Raw genomic sequence first — 20,446 nt, forward strand, 5'->3', positions numbered from 1 at the left:
TTTTTAATAATGGCCAGCCTAATGGATGTGAAATAGGATCTCATTATTATGTTTTTGATTTGCATTTCCCTGAAGACTAGTGATGTTCAGAATGTTTTTATGCACTTATTGACCATTTGTATATTCTGTTTAGAGAAATGTCTGTTCAAGTCCTTTGCCCATTTTTACTTTGGATCATTTGTTGTTATTGTTGAGTTGTACAAGTTCTTTATATGTTCTGGATATTCACCCTTTATCTGATATGTGATTTGTAAATATTTTCTCCCATTCCATAGGTTGCTTTTTTACTCTGCTGAGTATCCTATGATGCACAAAAGTTTGTGATGTAGTCTAGTTTATTTATTTTTTTCACTTGTTGCCTGTGCTTTTGGTGTTATATCCAAGAAATAATTGCCTATATATATTATCTTTTAACTTCCTTTTTTATTCATCAGTACATATGTTAGCTTTCTTTCCACATCAAGTCCTATAGTTTATTATCATTACTTTTATCACTAGTAAAGTATTTCTTAATATAGGTAGATCATTGTTTCATCTCTCCCACAATGATGGACATTTAAATAGTGTTCATTGTCTTGTTTTGTTTATTGCATGTATGTATGTTAGGAACAAACAGAAAATATGGAAAGAATTATTATCCATGTGTTAGAAGTGATGATCTCTGTGTAGCAAGATTAGAAAGTTTTATTTTCTCTTCTTGCTTATTTGCATTTTAAAATTTTCAATAGTAAACAGATATTTTCATCTAATAAAAACTTACAGATAAGTCAGCAAACAGTAACATCCTTTGATCCAACAATTTCACCCAAGAATTTATCCAAAAAAATTGTTCTCTATAAGTTAAACAAACAAAAACATCTGCTTGATGTAATCCATATTATGATAATATGCTAATACCATTTAGAAACAGGCTTAATGTTCAAATCAAGGACTACTTGAGTAAAATTCTATATATGAGCCTTGACTAGTTAGTAAATAGGTTAGACTTTGTGAGCCATGTTGTCTTGGTTACAACTACTCAACTCTACCTTCATGTAGGGTAAAGCAGCCTTAAGTGAATGGGTGTTGCCAGACTCATCCTGAGGGACCTACTTTGACCCACCCCCATCAAAGCAGGTGGATGAGGGATTAAGGCAGATGAGGTGGTAGGCCAGCGCATTCATTTTAAACTTTTCTTTAATGTTTTATTTTAATGCATTAAAATGAAATTATGAGTAGTATGAATATGCCTTATAAACAGTAGGTGCTTTCCAGAGATTTCTTGACTGTAAGATGGAAGTGTAGTTAAAAAGCCCTTTACAAATGCCTCCGGTTTTGATTGACTTACTTATCTTGATAGGCCTTTTGTGCACAAGTTTTACATTTGCCTTGCGTTCTTTCCTAGGGGAAGAAAATGTAATTGCTGTTCCTCTGGGAAGTCGAAGTGTAAGAATTACAGTGAAAGGACCAGCACATCTTTGTAAGTACAATTTAATCCTAACATATTTTTAATTTCTGATAGTTTATTTAGCCAAAAAAAAAAAAAGCCCTTTCTTTGTGTTAATGAGTAGATAGAAAAATATCTCAAGGATTTTGCTGACCACTCTGAAATCATCTGTATCACTAGGGAATGATCAATACCTTGAACTTTTCTATTCTCATGCCCCAGTGTTTGGAAATAAATCAGTTCAGGATTAACCTCCTCATGGGAGAGGAAATCAGGTTGTATGGGAAATAAACTATCTTTATGTGGAGAGCAGAATAGGGTTCAAGAGTTTTCTAGAGATTTCAAAAGTGTGGGACAAAAGAAATTTTTTTTGAAACACCAAACCATATCAGTGATTATAGCTGAAAAGTATAAGCTTTGTTGCCAGCACATCACAACTTCAGGCACAGGGGCAGCAAAAAGAAATACTGTTTTCCCAGAATATTGAGTTTGAAATGATAGAAGACTGCCACTATATTGTTTCTTTGGCCAAAGTCAGATGGCATCTCTTCTTTGTTTTTGGTCTCTTAGGACCTAATAGAACAGGAAATAACAGAGTTTGTCTGCTTCTTTCCCAAGGTCTTCTTGTGGCCAGAGACAGGACTTTCTTAGTCTCTTTCAGGGGAGAATGCGTTTCTGCCAAGACTGGCTCCCTGGCCTTGAGGAAGCTTACTGAGTTCAGCCGTCTCTTTCCATAAAAGTACAAAACAATACTATTTTAAAGCTATACAAATCAAGGTCCACTGGATAAAAGTGCTACATAGTTTGCCTTTTATTTTTTCCTGAGCCATCATCCTAGATTTTTGACTCATACAATTTTCTCTGGGCAACAAACATCTTGTGTTTTTGGTAAATTTTAAGTGTGTGTGTGTGTGTGCATGCATGAGCATGTATGTGTGTGTGTATTTGCATATGTTGAATTCAGTAGTAATATTCCAACTAGAAATATTCTTTAAGAAAAGTCTATGTCGGGAACCCTGGGTGGCGCAGCGGTTTAGCGCCTGCCTTTGGCCCAGGGCGCGATCCTGGAGACCCGGGATTGAATCCCACGTCGGGCTCCCGGTGCATGGAGCCTGCTTCTCCCTCTGCCTATGTCTCTGCCAATCTCTCTCTCTCTCTCTGTGTGTGACTATCATAAATGAATAAAAATTTTTAAAAAATTAAATAAAAGTCTATGTCAAAATGTTTAAGTAAAAATGTTTAAGATCACCAACAATGTAGATAAAAATCTTTTTTAAAAAAGATTTTATTTATTTATTCATGAGAGACAGAGAGAGAGAGAGAGGCAGAGGCAGAGACAGAGGCAGAGGGAGAGGGAGAAGCAGGCTCCATGCAGGGAGCCTGATCCCAGAAAACCAGGATCACACCCTGAGCTGAAGGCAGACACTCAACTGCTGAGCCACCCAGGCACCCCAGTAGATTAAAATCTTGAAAAAAAACAAGAAATTCTGTAATATATTATTATTGCAACTAGAAAAGCAAGAGAAAATCTTGCTTCCAATATCCAAAGATATTGGAGCTATAAGGGTGAATGACTGTTTGAAAGTCTTTTTTTTTTTAACCCTTAACTTTATTTTATCAATTATGATTAAAAGGGTGTGACCAATTTTTTTAACTAAAATACTAAAATCTTTACAATCCTAAAATGGTCACTGTATTCAAGGGTTTCTTAGTAAGGAAACATCAAAATATTTTCTAAGCTTTTTAAAATGGCTTAAAGCCTATAGCTCTTGATGAGAGTAAATCTTCATCCTTGTAAATGTGAACTGTATTTTTGAAAAGAGGTAAAAGGTTATTCAGGTCCAAATTTTGTGAATCATTTGAAGGATTGTATTGGAATATACAGTTTGGGATTCAGAAGTACAAGGTGATGAATATTAATAGTAGAGTTACTCATAATAACCATGAAGTAAAAATAATCCAAATGTCCATCAGCTGATGGATGGATAAATAAAATGTGGCATATGTAGAATATTATTTAGCTATAACAGAGAATGAAGCCCTGACACATGCTACCATGGATGGTCCTTGAAAACGCACAGCTGAGTGAAAGAAGCCAGTTGCAAAAGGCCACATATGATTCCATTTATATAAAATGTCCAGAATAAGCTAATCTATGGAGACAGAAGGTGGATTGGTGGTTGTCTGGGGCTGGGGGATGTCGGGTTGTTGGGGACATGAGGGCATGACTGCTAGTGGGTATAGAGTTTCTTTTGGGGATGACAAAAATATTCTAAACTTAGATCATGGTGATGTTTTCACAACTCTGTGAATATACTGAAATCGTTAAACTATGTTATAAATGGGTGAATTTCATGGCATGTGAATTTTATGGCATATCAAAGGGATGTTTAAAAAATATTCAGTGACTGGACCTAATTTTCTCATGATGCTAACGGCAATTCCCAAAACTTCAGCTCCAAAAATAGGTTTGTAAGTTGCAAAACCAGAATAAGTAGACAGTAAACAGAATAAGCAAAGATGAATACTTGGAGGCAGAATATTCATTTACATGCAAATATGTTCTGGCATATTAAACATAACTTTAGATTTCAAAACTGGCACTGCTCCAAGAACAAGGCTCAGAAACATTCCCATTTCTCCAAAGGTGACAGAACCATTGCTTGGAATATTTCTCCTCTAAACCATCTTGCAGTTGGCTCTGGGAGGGTTTCTGAAAGTCACCCTTCTCTGCTGATGAATAGAACTGGCTTCACTTACAAAGGATTTACAAAGGATTAGTTAACATTTCTGAACACCTAAATATAGAAGTGGTTTTATTTTCTTGATTTATACAACTGTTTTCTTAATTTTTTATTTGAAACAAAGATATATTCTTGAAATAAAGGTTACTTTGCTGTAATAAATCATTTTTAAGGTCTGTATTAATTACAACCCTCCAAAAGTCTATATCATGAAGAACTGGGAATACCCAACAATGGTAAGATCACTTTCTGGAATGGCTGTCTTATCTGTTTGCCTAGAGTTGTTTAGATCCTCAATTTCCAGTCCTGTCACACACCTAGACCCAGCATTATCCCAACTACATAGTTCCAAATTTCTCTAAAACTTCAAAAATGGAAGCAATAAGAAGATTCCTGCAAAAGAGATTTTATTGTAGCAAAACTTCAGCATTAAATGTGTTTCACTAACAGTAGACTTGAGAAGCCAAGACGCCAAGACGCCATACACTGAAAACCTCCATTATTGATAGGAAGAATCATTTATGTTGTTGTTGTTTTGTCCTCTAAAGTCCTGTTGATGATCATACATTGACATATACAGCTGACCCTTGAACAATGTGGGGGTTAGGGGCACCAACTGCTATACAGTGGAGAATATGTGTAACACTTTGGACTCCCCCCAGAACTTAACTGCTAACAGCCTGCTATTGAGCAGAAGGCCTGCTGACAACATAAGCAGTTGACACATTTTTTATATTATTTGTATTAGATATAGTATTCTTACAATAAAGTAAGCTAGAGAGAAGGGAATCTGATTAAGTCATAAGGAAGAGAAAATACATTTACAGTACTGGACTGTTTTAGGAAGGAAGGATATCCCTGTATCTGTGCATCTGCAGAGTTCAAATCCATGTTGTTCGAAGGGTCAACTCTAAAAACATAAACATAGATGCATAATGACCAAAGGACACGGATGTTGGATGATGTGCCCATGTGCTGTAAAATACCACACTCTAAGCCTAAGTTGGTGTATTTATAACTGACTTACCTGTGCTGAACATTCCTTACATTTACCTAACAATACTTTTATGGCCTTAGAATGTAAGGAGACCTTTTGGGGATGGTGAGCAGGAGGCTGTCTCTTTTGAAGGAAGCCTGGACTGGTACTTCTCTATACACACCCTTCCCTCTAGAAGCAGCAAAAGCTTTCATCATCTTTAAAGATGGGATGGACCAAAATATTTAAAGGCACCATTATAGACTTGAGTTGTGAAGATTTGGGAGATTTAGGAGGATTCTGACTTCTGATTCTACTTTTATCTGGTCGAGGCCATATACTATGTCTTTCTTGACCGTACTCTGCGACCCCCCCACCATTTACCATTTTAAGGCTGAAGAGGGGAAAGAAATTGGCAGTGGACAGCAGAGATGAAGGGCCATACCGTCTGCTTCCCACAGTGATGGGTATTTTAATAGACTTTTTGGGGGCTCCACCCAGCATGAGGTCTCTTGCTGCAGAACCACAGAGGGGAAAGGGAAAGCTCTGAGAGTTCAAGGACCGTATGTGTGTAAGTCTCATGAGCCATGAATTATATATTAGCATGACATAGGGCTGCAGTCAAATACAGTGGAATGCTAGAAATTAACAAAACTTAAAATGTGTATTTATAAGTCAGTGCATCATCTGTATTGTTGGTTTTTACAAACCCTTATTCTGTTATTTATTTTAAGAGGCATAGTCACTAAGGGGAGGCAGATTTGCCATCAGCAAAAATGACAACTTTTGAAAAACTACATTGACCTCCATCTCACCTGGGGATCCATCACAGTTACTTTGTCAATGCAATGATCAAAGTCGTTTGTATCAATGAACTCTACCCTCATAAGATCACTTCCCCTGTCTTTATTCGCCCATTTCTTGACTCAGTTAGAGGTCAGAGCACCTGCCTTCTACCTTCTATGTATGCAAATGGTGTTTGTGACCTTTAGAGCTGGAAGCCTTTTGAAAGAATTGCAGTGAAGACATTTTATCATAAGCATATGGTTCAATGGAGGAAAAGAGTGGCTTGGATAATTCACATGCACTTGACAACTGACTTTGCTGCTTGAGTTCTCACGTCCTTGCCATTAAAGGTCTTGGATGCTGTCCAATGGAATAGACTTGACACCAAAAGACAAAACACCAGGACCAGACTAACAGAAATGCTGGCCTTTGGTTTTAGAGGGTAGCTGTCCTACTAATCTTCCCTTCCTCCCTGATTCTCCAGATTCTAATACCCCTGCTGTCTGCAGCCTGACGGCACTCGGACGCTGGGGTCCAGAAGGCTAGCACCTTGCTGAAGCCATCACTACCCCAGCACAGCACATCATTTGAACTTAGTCAACTCATTTCAGGCTGAACCTCCATCTAGAAGCTTGGTGTTTTACAGGCCTTCCACGAGGATGGATTTTGTCCAGCTTCACTCTGTGTTGCGATATTGCCGGAATGCTCACTCTATCTCCTCCTCTACTTTAGAGGGATAATCCACTCAGAGTAGGGCCTTCTTACCATCTCTAGCTTCCCACCTCATTTTTACTGACAGCTCACTTTATAACACTCAGTTTTATATCTTCATTGGAACTAGGAAATGAATTTAATCTCACACTTTCCAAAAACCTACTGCGGTCATGGAGATCAGGGCCAACGTGGTTGGGGTTTTGTGTGCCTGAGAGTAGCCAGCAGTATTCTTCGACCGCTAATGACTCCTGCAGATCAAGAAGCTCATGTCCAGCCTTTGAATTTTCCCAGCAAAGTTCCCAGCCTGCCTGTCAGGCATAATCAGGGATGTCTCCTAATGCCTGTTATACAGTCTGTCTAGGGAGCTTGGATTCCTGCAGATGCTCCAGGGGCAGAGGCAAATCAAAGGAAAACAGCCAAGCACAGCCGCATGCAGATTGCAGCCCCCAGGGCCAAATGGTTTTGTTATGTTTTATCCCCTTTCCTAGGGTTCGGGTTCTGTTGTGTCCTTTGTTCAAGGTGGTCAAAGAACCACTGAATATCTGCAAATCAAGTGTAGGTTTCAGAACAGAAGAGGACCTGCGAGTTTGTCTGCTCTGACTCCACATTTTAGAAATGAGGCAGTGAAAACCCAAGGCTTAGAGATAGAGTTGGGGTCAGAAATTGCAGATGCCCCAGCCCCTAGCTGTGCCTTCTTTTTTTTAATTGACAAAAATTGCCCCTCTCAACCTCAGACCAGGTCCACCAAGTATAGTGATATTTATCAAATGAAAGGAGGTAAAAAGGGGAGGAATGAAAAATCATTTAAATAAAGTAGAAATGCTATTTTGGTCCAACTGTTGACATTTTTCTGTAGGAGTTCTAAAAGCCCTTCTGTTCATATAAAGTTTATGTGAAGAGGTAACATGCAGGACAGAGATCTTTGTGGTGATGTAACAGTTCTGTATCTCGGTCATGGTGATGTGTGATAGAAGACGGCATAGGAATGCACACCTTGCCCCGATGTCAATTTCCTGCTGTTGATGTTATACTCTAGTGACATAAGATGTAACCATACCTCTGGGTAAAACTGGATAAACAGTGCATAGGACCTCTGCTATTTCGGCAACTTCCTGCGAAACTATGATTATTTCAATACGAAAAATTTATGTTTTTAAAAAAAGAAGTTCAAAATTCATGGCAGTTTTGTCTAAATAAAAGACCATGCTTAAGATCTTCTCGGTTAGATGAAATGAGTAACCTGTACAGTAACCTGTAGCGGTATTATGAAAAAGTATGAAGAAAGAGACATTTTCTCTTTCCCCTTATTGTAGAAATGGCTCCAAAGAGTTGAATAGACCTAATTGGACCTAACCAATTTTTAGTTGTGGACAACTAAAAGGCTTACATATGTATTCCACTGATCTGAGTCAACGTAAACTAAGTGAATATACTGGTATTGTGTTGATATCATATGCTGATATTTGTGATGAATTATATTTTGAAATAGAATACTTTGAAGACAGTTCTCTCACTTAAATTCTCTTTTTAAATTTTAGTTATTGAATCAAAAACACTTCAAGGAAGCAAAAGAGAACACAGCTTTAACAGCCCGGGAGTTTTTGTCATAGAAAATACCACAGTTGAATTTCAGAAGGGCTCAGAAAGGCAGACTTTTAAGATTCCAGGACCTCTGATGGCTGATTTCATCTTCAAGGTAGGATGGGACTCTTCGTCAGTGCCTTGCATCTGAAGCTCAGCACATCTTGAATTTTTAAAAAATTGAGTTTGTTCAGCAGGACGTCATCAGTAATTATTTCTGTGCAGAGCATGTACCATTAATTTCTCCATCGTGGCAGTGGATTCCTAAAAATCGTTCATCTCTCTCTCCAGTGTCTGCTCCTTAACCCCACTAGTTAAGAAACAAACTTCACTTTTATAGGGGTGAGCTTGCTTTTGCATTTGTAGATTCCCATTGTATTCACTTGTAAACCTTTAGATGGTGAAAATGGTCCCTCGTTAAATGCTCCACGTCTGAAACGGGTGCTGTGCCACTGTGCATGCTCTCTCTCTCCTTGCAGAGGACAGCAGAGAAGACAGAGGCTCGTCCTTTCCTTCCTTCCTCATTTCCTCAGTTGTGTCTCATTACACGTGCTTGTCGGGCATGGTCATAAGGGACTCCTCTAAGAAGTCTTCTTGAGCATAACCATGGGCCTGTGTCCCTCTCTGGGTGAATCAGGGTGCATCCTTCTTCACTCAGAGGATACAAAAGGTACTGGGCAATATATTTCTAAGGTGACACAGTGTGATACTTCTGATAAAATTCAAAATACCTGATACATGAAAAAAGGAAAGGGTGTTTCAGTGGGTGGTTTTGTCCCATCCCTTTTTGGAGACCCATTCTGAATGGAAATGGAGGAAAACAAGTAGCCCTGATCGCCAGGACTTGCTTTACCTATACACAGACCCAGTGCCTTCAAAAAGAACTGTGTGTTCCGTATATTAACTTGTCAAAGAATGTTTCTGATTGAAGACACATGTCCCGTGCTCCACGTTCTGCCTACGGTGGGACGAGCCAAGTGTTGAGGGCACAGTGTTGTTGCTTTGAAATTTTGAGTTTTAAATGGTCAACATTTAAAAATCAAGGATTGTAACATAAAAATGCCAGGCTTCCCTCCCTGCCCCCCACTCCTCTTTAAAAATGGGAAGATCTGACTACTAGCTTACACTTGTTTGTAGCAATAGTTGGCGGCAGCTGGATACCAGTGGCTTTCCCATCAGGGCACACTGTTTCATTTGCCTTCGTCCACACTGCTCCCTGTTGTGTTCCCAGCATTGAAGGCACAAGTGCCAGTTCATAGTTGGAGAGAGTGTCGTTCACATTACCTGCCATGCATAGACGCTTATGTGACTTCTGTGTCAGACCCTTAAAGCATCAACCCAGTGTTGTTCTTGGACAATAGCATTGTAAAAGGCTTTTGGGAAGCCATAACTGTAATCCGTCTTTCCTTCTGTTCTCTCATTGTTAGGCATATGTTCTGTACTTGTTTTGCTCTCTTAGGGTTTTCCCATTTGGTTTCCAAGTAATAAAACACACACACACACACACACACACACACACACACACACACATGCATACATGCACACAGGCACCTTATATTTTTTTCTTGTCCTCTTTTCATTTCTCCTTAGACAACCTGAGTTCTTCTCAAGTCAACTTGGAGATCTCTGCATAGGAGCTATTAATAAAATGATGGACTGGGAGGAATAGCCACAAAGATGACCATTTCAAGATATTGTTTGGTTGCAGTATCAGCATGGAAAGCATATTGTTTATTGATACCATACATAAAAACACACATACACATAAACTGTGTATTTCTGTAGGTGTGTGTGTGTATACATTTTTTAAGATTTGAGAGGATATATCCCAAACTGAAAACACAATGCTTCTTTTTATAGGGGATAGGTGCTATGGGGAGTGATCTTGGCTTAGATCATTTAGAATACTCCAATACTTAAAACAATTCTTAAAGAGAAGAATACAATCACATATCACTTGCATAATTAAAAATTATTTTACACCTTCTTGTCTAAATTACATGTCCACTTCTTACTAGAATACATTTCAGTAGCACCTTGTTCAAGTCCAAATTAGTGTTGTTTTCTTCTCCACTCTGGGTTCTGTTTTCCTCAGATTTTATAAACAATTCTGGGCTTTAATTTCAACCTCTGGGAAGCTTTTGATCTCTCTTAAATGAAAGGTTTCAAAAATATATATCCATCAGAGAAGGTGTTACATACAACTGTCTGACTCACGCATAACTAGAGCCTGGTTTTCGTGCCTACAGCCGTTTGCTTTCCCAAATGTGGTGTGCACTTGGTGGGAGAGAATTTGGCAAAATCAGACACTGTGATGAAGCAAGAATGACTCTGATGTTGTTTTTTCCCTGACTTATAAGCTTGTCCAAATAATGTGGGTTTCTAGGAAATATACTTTTCCATCTTACTTTTTCTTTTTTTTTTCTTTTTTCTTTTTTTTTTTTTCTTGGAGCACCATAGTATTCCCCAGCCTGTGTTCTTGCTAAGGTAGGGAGCTCTACTTCCACTCATGTGTTTACAGCTCATCACACAATCAAGTAACGGCTGTACTTTGAGTGAGACGTAAAAAGTGCATATAAGGTCACTGATGATGGTCAGCCATGTGTTTCGCTGTTTCTTTATCCATTCGAATCAACCAAGAGCAGTTGTTCTAAAAACAGAACACCTGGCTTCACCCTGATGATGCAGAATGGAGACCAGCTCTGCCCACCCAGTGCCAAGGTAGCACAGTCATCGGCACACCAAGGGATACCGAGGCACACTCTTTCTTATGGTCTTAGATAAGACCTTACTTCATGGACTTTTAATAAACAGACCATTGAAAAACACTGTATTCTGACATCATGAGTAACTTCTGAAGACATCAGTGGGATGCTAGATTCGTTTGTGGTTATTGTTCAGATTGTAAAGCCTATCAATCACTGCACCAGTGAGACCAAAAAAATTTTATTTCTACTTTTTCAGAAGCTATGTTTTCATGATTGGGCCATTCTTGAAAATTGCACTTTTTCCCCCCAGTAGGTTTCTCATTATATATCCTTTCCCGAATGATGTGTTTCTCATGGATGACCTTTGTCACAGCACATGGTATTTTGCATTAGAGCCCCTGAAGTATTCTTATTTGGCTTTTTAAATGTGTGTATGTTGCCACCAGGTAGCAGTAGAGAGTCCCAATCAAATACTTCATGCGGAATGCCCTGTGCATTGGAGGGTCTGCAAGTAGAGGCTTGTGAATATCGATTTTAAGTGTTTGCCCACGAGAACAAAATGAAATGGCTTTGGTAAAGACATCTCTTTCCGTAGTTCACTATTTTTAATGGTGCTGGTAGCTTTCCCTCTCTTTGACAACATATCCATCTTACGGGAGAGAATGAAGTTCCTCTTCCTCATGGTCTGAAATCTTCCTTTGTGTTCTAGATGTCTCTTGTCTTTCTCCCCGCCAGATATTTTGTGTGTCTGTAGGAAAATGTTTTCTGATTGCTCTTCCCACTCGTGTTCAGTGAGGCAAGTCTTGCCTCAGTTTCCCCTAGGTCCACGTTCTGTTTTGTCCTTACACAATCTCTTTTCTTTCTGGGTGGTTACAATAGCACATCTGACTGATGCAGGGATGTGAGGATTTGAAACTTCCTGCTTTCCTTTATCTCAGAGAATGGATTCTTGCCTTGTAATGTGCTGCAGACAGTGACTACATGTATACATTCACAGGTATTTCAAAACACAGCAAGACATAATTTTGAGGGCTGGTGCCTGTGTCAGTTTCCTGAGGCCACAGGAAAGTACCCTCAACTGGCTTCCATGATAGACAGTCGCATACTCACAGCTGTGGAGGCTGGAAGTCCACCATCAAGGTGTGGGCAGGACTGGCTCCTTCTGAGGGCAGAGGGGGAGTCTGTTCCATGCCTCCCTCTGCCCCCCCTCAGCTGATGTGTCCTCAGGCCTTCTCCCTTGGCCGTGACACCGTCTTCGGCTGGGGCCCGCCTGTCTAAATATCTCTTTTTATAAGGACCCCAGCCTTAGTGGATTGGACTCACCCTAATAACCTCAGTTACCTTGACTGGATCTGCAATGACCCGACTTCTAATGAAGACATGTGCTGAGGGACCGTGGGTTAAAATGTGAGCATATCTCTTGGCGGTGGCAGGGTGGGGGGGAGAACAGGATTAAACCCATACCAATGTCTAATAGAAAAGAAAATTTACCTATTTCATTGTGCCTCTCAATCCGAATTCCCTTCAACCTGAGAGTTTGCTGCTAATCACAGAGGCAGAGACTTTCGAAGTGTCACTCCATATTTGCTGTCATGTGGTCTGTTGAGGGGAGTTTTTCAGTGAAAGCAGTTCAAATACTGCCCTAGTAGTTCTCAGAATTCACAGCTAAATTATATGTGTAAACCATAAGTTCACACATTTATGTTCAACTTTTTATTATTAAGGTAAGATCTTTTCTTCCCTTCTTCTTTGTCTCTTTCGCCTCCTTCTTCTTCTTTAGTTTGGACTTTTGTCTTGAGAATCAGAATTATGGAGAGAAATTAGGCTATTTCTAAATTGATTCAGCTTCTGGAAATGTCAGGAGCCAAGCTTGGAGACTAAATCTAAGTGTGTCTTCTTCGGTATAGAGGGGATGCCCATTCCCCCATCAGGCGGAGCCTTGGGCTTTGTGTCCTCAGCACCCTGTGGTCAGGAGTGTACCCCATAATGAGGGGGGTCCCACAAGGATGTGTGAGGACACAAGCAGGAGGAGGGAAGGCAAAGAGACACATGTCATGACTGCAGTCACTCTCTGAAGCAGGGAAGAATATTAACTAGGTTTCACAGCAAAGGCAGAAAAGGAGCTTTTGGTCCACTTTTCATCTAGAACCCCAAGAGGAAGATGCCCTGTGGAGTACCTGCATCCATCAGCAACAACCTGGGCAAGCTACCTTGGAATGAAATTGGCTTTAGGGTCGTGAAGAGTTGGGGCACAGATTGTGAGTTCAGCTGTCTGGAGGCTCCCTCAGCCCCCAAGTGTCATGGAAGGTATCTGGAAAATTCTCTGTGCTCTTAGCTGGCCATGCTTGGAGGGGCTGACACAGTGAGGGCAGAATGACTCTGTAGCTGAGGGATGAAGGTAGAGTCACCTCACCTGATAGGGCATTACCTGAAGAGATGCAGTGTTATATGTCAGCTTCTAAAAAGGTAAATTGGCGGGCAGGGGGTTGGGGTGACTGGGTGATGGGCACTGAGGGGGGCACTTGGCGGGATGAGCACTGGGTGTTATGCTGTATGTTGGCAAATTGAACTCCAATAAAAAAAAAGAAAAAGGTAAATTGGCTTATAATTGCCCTGCATTTGGAGTAGAAGGCTAACATGCAGAGAAGACAAAGTCCAGAAGCCCGATAGGACTTTTTATTTCTTATAAACCTTTCCAGTAAGGACATTTTTTTCTCAAGAGCTCCACAACAGACCCTTTATCACCTCTCGTTGACAAGACTTGGGTCATGTGCTTGCTCTAAACCATTCCCTGGGTGTTAGTCCTTCTGGGTTCTTCAGGAAGCAGATGCCAAGACAGGATTAGATATGCAAGACATTTAGGAGCAGCATGCCCACAAGGGACAGGCAAGATGGAGCCGAGAGAGGCCAGGAGGGATGTCCAGCTATAGGGAAGATCTGACCACAAGCAGAGGAGAGAGGGAAGGAAGGACAGTTGGGTGGGAGCATCTCAGATTGGAGAGCAGTTCTAGAGAATTCAGCAAGGCTGCAGGAGAGTCTCTGAGCCAGAGTCATCTTATCACATGACACAGTGTCTCCTGGGAAATGGCCAGTCTCGGACCCCCTGGGTGGGAGCAGCCCACAGCGAGCTTGACTTGGGATGGGCACTACCAATCAGTTATGCTCTGCAGTTGTGTGAGCAAAGGCACGATCACGTTGGGCCCCACACCTGGCAAGGCAGCTGTGCCCACTATGATCACGTGGGACAATCATGCGTTAGCTAAGACACGTGGGGGAGGCATGAGCACCGGAACAAAAGTGAGCCTTTGGCAGGATGGGGAAGGGAAGTAGATATTGGTCAGCAATTAAATGCATCTGCTCCGATAAGGTCATCTCTTTATGGAAAACATCTGGGTTTAATGCCTTTTCTTTCTTTTTCTTCCTCTTCTCTTTCTTTTTGGGGATAATGGGTGGGACTCAGAAAACCATTTCAGCCCCTCTTAGGCTTATTGATTTATTTAGGGTTCTATTGTTAAGCCAGTTTTGGAATTTGTATTTTGCTAGAGAAGTATCCAGTTCATCTAATTCTTTCAAACTTTTCAAATGTAATAATAGTATTGCCTTAGCATTAAAAAAAAAAATCTCACTGTACTTCTAAGTAACTATGTCTCTTCCACTGGTTCCTTGTCTCATTTTTGTTTCATTCAGACCCTCCAAAGATTTGTCTCTGAGACATATAAAAACCAGATTTTTGTCTTTTTAACTCCAAGTTTGTGATTTATATAAATTTTAATAAATAAAATTTAACTCCAAGTTTGTGATTTATATAAATTTTAATTTTTTCTTTCCTTTATCTTCACATGGGTTTATTTTGGTGTTGTATTTTTAGTTTCTAGAGCTCAATTCTTAATTCATTTTATCTTCAACCTTTTTTCCCCTCTGTTACATGTATTTAGGGCAATCAGTTTTGCCATACAAAAGCTCTTAATTTTGTTGTAGTGTAAGCTATCAACTTATAACTTTATGTTTAGACAATTTATATTTGTGTGTTAGGAGATTTTTGTCTCATTCAGGGTCATGAAACTATTCTTCTGTGTTTTCTTCTAGAAGCCTTATTGTTTTACCTGTTGTATTATGAGCTATAATCCACCCAGAGTTGATTTTGCACACGTTGTGAAGTAGAATCAATATCTTTTTCCACATGACTATCCAGTTGACCCAGTGCCATTTGGTGAAAAGACAGTCCGTTCCCCATTTGTCTTAAATCCCAAACTGTATGTGTGTGGATCTGTTTCTGGACTCTATTCTGTTTCATTGATCTGTGTAGTACCATCATAACTTAATTACCTTATATTAAAGCAAGTCTTGATATTTGCTAGTGTAAGTTTTCCCACTTTGTTCTTGAAGATGATCTTTGATATTACTGACTCTTCGCATTTCCATAGCAACTTTTAAGTATGCCTATCAATTTTTATAACATTCTTTTGGATTTTGATGGGAATTGCACTCAATCTATATGTCAACTTGGAGAGACCTGAAAACTTTCCAATACCAAATTTTTCAATCCATAAATATGGTATATCCATCCATTTATTTAAAAATTCTCTCATGTTTCTAATTTTTAATGTTTATGTCATATATTTTTTGTAAATTTATTCCCAGTTTGTTATTTTGATGTTATCATAAATGGCATTTTTTTCATTTTCAGTTTATTTGCCAGTTATGGAAGTCTTGATTTTTTGTATATTGGCATTCTATTTTTACTATATTCACTTATTAATACTAATAATTAATATATTCTTTTGTAGTAGATATATAAACAATTATGGCACCTACAAATATGGTAATTTTGTTTCTTCTTTTCTAATCTTGTATATTTTATTTATTTTTCTTGCTACATTGTACTACTTAGGATATTTGATATGATATTGAAGAGTAATAGTTGACAGAAGCTATGTTTGTCATGCTTCTCATTTCAGGGGCAATGGACCCTGTAATTCCCCATCATGTATAATGTTTGCTAAGAATTTTTGATAACTATTTTATCCAATGAAAGAAACTTTTTTTGGATAACTTTTTTATCCAATGAAAGAAACTTTTTCTAATTTGCTTCGTCATAAATAAATGTGGAATTTTATCAAATGCTTTTTCTACATTTTTTGGAGTGATCATATGTTTTTTCCTTCATATATTGTGTTGTTTTTTTCCCTTCAGTATACTGAATTATGTTGATTTCTAAGTGTTAAACCCATATTACCTTCCTGTAGTAAACTTCACTTCGTCATTATCATTATTATATTTTATTAGTATTTATTATTTCATTATTAATAAAAAGTTATCCTTTTATGTATCACTGAGTATAATTTTAAATTATTTTATTTATGATATTTTTGGTAGCTATGTCCAGGAGAGGTTTTTTGTTTTTCTTGTAATGTATTCATGTCAAGTCTTGGTATTAATTTACACTGTCTTTATAAAACAAGTTTAGAGTGTTTTCTGAGTTCTTATTCTCTGCAATAGTATGTATAAAACTGGTGTTATTTCTTCTTTAAATATTTGGAAATACTCAACAGGAAATTCTTAGAAGTGTGTGTTTGGGGTCTTTAAAATATATAGAACTACTCAGAGTTTTAGTTGCCTTTTATGTCAGTTTTGTTTCATGGACTTTGTCTATAGGTGTACCTCATTTTATTGCAGTTGGTAGATACTGTATTTTTTACAAAGGTTTGTGGAAATCCTGCATTGAACAAGTCTATTGACACCATTTACCCAACAGACTTTGCTTATTTTATGTCTCAGTGTCACATTTTGGTAATTCTCAGAATATCTCAAAATTTTTTGTTATTACTCTCTTTGTGATGGTGATTTGTGATCAGTAACAACATCTAGCTGAAAGCTTACCATGTGAGCTTATTTTTTTGAGCTTATTTTTTTAAATAAAAGTATTTTTAGTTTTTAATTTTTTTAAGATTTTTTATTTTTAAATAATCTCTACATTCAACATGGGGCTTAAACTCAGGACCCTGAGATCAAGAGTTTCATGCTCTACTGACTGAGCCAGCCAGGTGCTCTGCAATAAATTTTTAAGTTAAGGTACATACATTATTTTCTTAGACATAATACTACTGAATGCTTAATGTGCTATATAATATCACTTGTATATGCACCAAGGAACCAAAAAATTCATTTGACTCATTTTATTGTGTTGAAGCAAATGGTGGATATTTGTCATTTCTAATAGCTGAGTAATATTCCATTGTATACATAAACCACATCTTCTTTATTCACTCATCTTTCGATGGACACCGAGGCTCCTTCCACAGTTTGGCTATTGTAGACATTGCTGCTAGAAACATCGGGGTGCAGGTGTCCCGGCGTTTCATTGCATCTGAATCTTTGGGGTAAATCCCCAACAGTGCAATTGCTGGGTCGTAGGGCAGGTCTATTTTTAACTCTTTGAGGAACCTCCACACAGTTTTCCAGAGTGGCTGCACCAGTTCACATTCCCACCAACAGTGTAAGAGGGTTCCCTTTTCTCCGCATCCTCTCCAACATTTGTGGTTTCCTGCCTTGTTAATTTTCCCCATTCTCACTGGTGTGAGGTGGTATCTCATTGTGGTTTTGATTTGTATTTCCCTGATGGCAAGTGATGCAGAGCATTTTCTCATATGCATGTTGGCCATGTCTATGTCTTCCTCTGTGAGATTTTTGTTCATGTCTTTTGCCCATTTCATGATTGGATTGTTTGTTTCTTTGGTGTTGAGTTTAATAAGTTCTTTATAGATCTTGGAAACTAGCCCTTTATCTGATATGTCATTTGCAAATATCTTCTCCCATTCTGTAGGTTGTCTTTGAGTTTTGTTGACTGTATCCTTTGCTGTGCAAAAGCTTCTTATCTTGATGAAGTCCCAATAGTTCATTTTTATATCCTTTTATTATTTCTTCATTGTCTCCAGGATCTGTAGTGAGTGCCTTTTCTCATTCTTGATACTGATTGTTTGTTTCTACTTTCTTTTTAACTTGATCAGTCATTTTGGGGGGCTACTGCTTTTATTAGACTTTTCACAGAAACACATTTTGACTTTATTACCAATTTTAATGTAGTTTCCTTTCTATATCATTAATATCCATTCTCATCTTTATTATCTCTGTTCTTTCACTTTCTCTGGATTCAATAAACTATTCCTTTTTTAACTTTTTGAGTTGACTGTTTAGGTCATTTATTTTCTTCCTTTTTTTCCCATAATACATGTATTTAAGTCTATGAATTTCATTCCAAGTGTGCCTTATATTTTATCCCACAATTTTTTTATGATTTATTTATTTATTTATTATAGACGGCAGAGAGGCAGGAGGAGGAAGAAGCAGGCTCCATGCAGGGAGCCCGACATGGGACTCGATCCCGGGACCCCAGGATTGCGCCCTGGGCCAAAGGCAGGTGCCAAACTGCTGAGCCACCTGGGGATCCCCTTATTCCACAAATTTTGATATGAAATCTTTTCCATCATCATTCAAATTGTATTATAATTTTCATAGTGATATATTCTTTGATTTATGGAATATTTAGAAGTGTCTTATCCAAGTATGTAGAAATTTTCCAGTAATCTCATCATTATTTTATAGCTTCATTTCACTTTAGTCAAAGAACATATTCTATATTATGTTCTTTTTTTTTGAAATCTGATGAAACTTAATTGGTGGCTCAGAACATAGCAAATATTAGAAGATATGATGCATCATCTTCTGTTGTTGATCACTGTTCATATGTCAATTTTATCATGGTATTATTAATGGTTTTATTAAAAACAATAGACTACTAAAAAAATTAAATAAAAATAATAGCCTACTGGTTGTTGTCTGCTCATTCTATTAGTTACCATAAGAGATATGGTAAAACTGCCACTGTGGGGATCCCTGGGTGGCGCAGCGGTTTGGCGCCTGCCTTTGGCCCAGGGCGCGATCCTGGGGATCCGGGATTGAATCCCACGTCGGGCTCCCGGTGCATGGAGCCTGCTTCTCCCTCTGCCTGTGTCTCTGCCTCTCTCTCTCTCACTGTGTGCCTATCATGAATAAATAAAAATTAAAAAAAAAAAACTGCCACTGTGACTGTTCCTTTATTTAGTTCTTTTCTAATCTTGTTAATTTCAAATTATTTATCTTTGAGGCTAGATTGTTAGGCACATTCACATTTAGAGTCGTTACCTCTTCTAGTGATATGACTGTTTTACCCTTATGAAACTATTTTCTTTCAGCACTTTAGAGTCTGAAAGTCTTTCAGTGCTGATAAAGTCTTTCAGCACTTTATCGCTCCATTGTCTTCTGGCTTCCGTTAATTCTGTTGAGAAGTCAGCTGTTGGTCTTATTTTTGTGCCTTAGGAGGTTTTGCTGCTTTTAAGTGTATTCTCCTTGGTTTTTGTTTTCATCCATTTGACTGTGAGGTAATTAGTGGCTCTCTTCTGCTTGAGGTTTGTGGTGCTTCACAACTCTGGTTTCATATCCACCATCAAATTTGGAAGATTCTCGTTTATTGCTCCTGCACATTTATTTCTATTGCATTCTCTCTGTTCTCTTTTTCTGGGGCTATAGGTATATACTTTTATCTCTCAATGTCTACTTTCCAGTTCCTTCTTACCTGTCCATTTGCTGATTCTCTCTTCAAGTATGTGTAATCCAGGGGCCAGCAAATCCTAGCCAGCAAGCTGATGGCTTGTTTTTGTAAGTGGAATTTTACTGGGACACAGCCAAAGCCATTTGTTTATAGATTGTGGCTGCTTTTTCACTATACCAGCCACATCAAATAACTGAAATGGGGATGATATGGCCTGAAAACTATAATGTTTACTATCTAGTTCTTTATGAAAGTATTTGCTGAACTCCAGTCTAATCCACTGTCAAGTCTATCCATTGAGATACTGATTTAAATGATCATGCTTCGTACTTCTAGAATCACCATTTTATTTATTTATTTGCTTACTTATTTAAGATTTTATTTATTATTTGAGAGAGAGAGTGAGTGAACATGCATGGAGGTGGGAAGGGGAAGAGGGAGAGGGAGAGATAGGCTCCCCACTGAGCAGGGAGCCTGATGTGGGGGCTGAATTCTAGGACCTGGGGATCATGACCTGAGCCAAAAGCAAATGCTTAACCAACTGAGTCACCCAGTCTCCCCTGCCATTTTATTTTTATTGTAGCTTCTTGTTTGTAGTAAAATTCTCTCTCCTGTCATTTAGTTTCTTTTTTAATTATTTATTTATTCATGAGATACACAGAGAGAGAGAGAGGCAGAGACACAGGCAGAGGGAGAAGCAGGCTCCACACAGGGAGCCCAATGTGGGACCCGATCCTGGGACCCCAGGACCACACCCTGGGCTGAAGGCAGGCATTAAACTGATGAGCCATCCAGGGACCCCCGTTATTTAGTTTCTTAAGCATTGTAACCACTGTATCTTAGCTTAGGCTTTCTAAAAAACAGAGCCTAAGGAGAGCTGTGTGCTAACAGTGGTGCTCTAATACCCTGGGATTAGAAGGAGTA

At 38.7% G+C, this 20,446-nt stretch overlaps 1 protein-coding gene across 2 annotated transcripts in view; it reads left to right on the plus strand.

Annotated features, from left to right (window-relative positions):
• Positions 1 to 20,446, plus strand: part of ADAMTSL3 (ADAMTS like 3) — a 337,319-nt gene that overhangs the window by 173,875 nt on the left and 142,998 nt on the right. For both annotated transcript variants that reach the window (XM_038532980.1, XM_038532981.1), the window contains exons 8-9: positions 1,385 to 1,459; positions 8,185 to 8,342. In XM_038532980.1, coding sequence (XP_038388908.1) covers positions 1,385 to 1,459; positions 8,185 to 8,342 — 233 coding nt within the window. The remainder of the gene's footprint in view (positions 1 to 1,384; positions 1,460 to 8,184; positions 8,343 to 20,446) is intronic.

Source organism: Canis lupus, chromosome 3 (assembly GCF_011100685.1).
Source record: "Canis lupus familiaris isolate Mischka breed German Shepherd chromosome 3, alternate assembly UU_Cfam_GSD_1.0, whole genome shotgun sequence".
Lineage (NCBI taxonomy): Eukaryota > Metazoa > Chordata > Mammalia > Carnivora > Canidae > Canis > Canis lupus.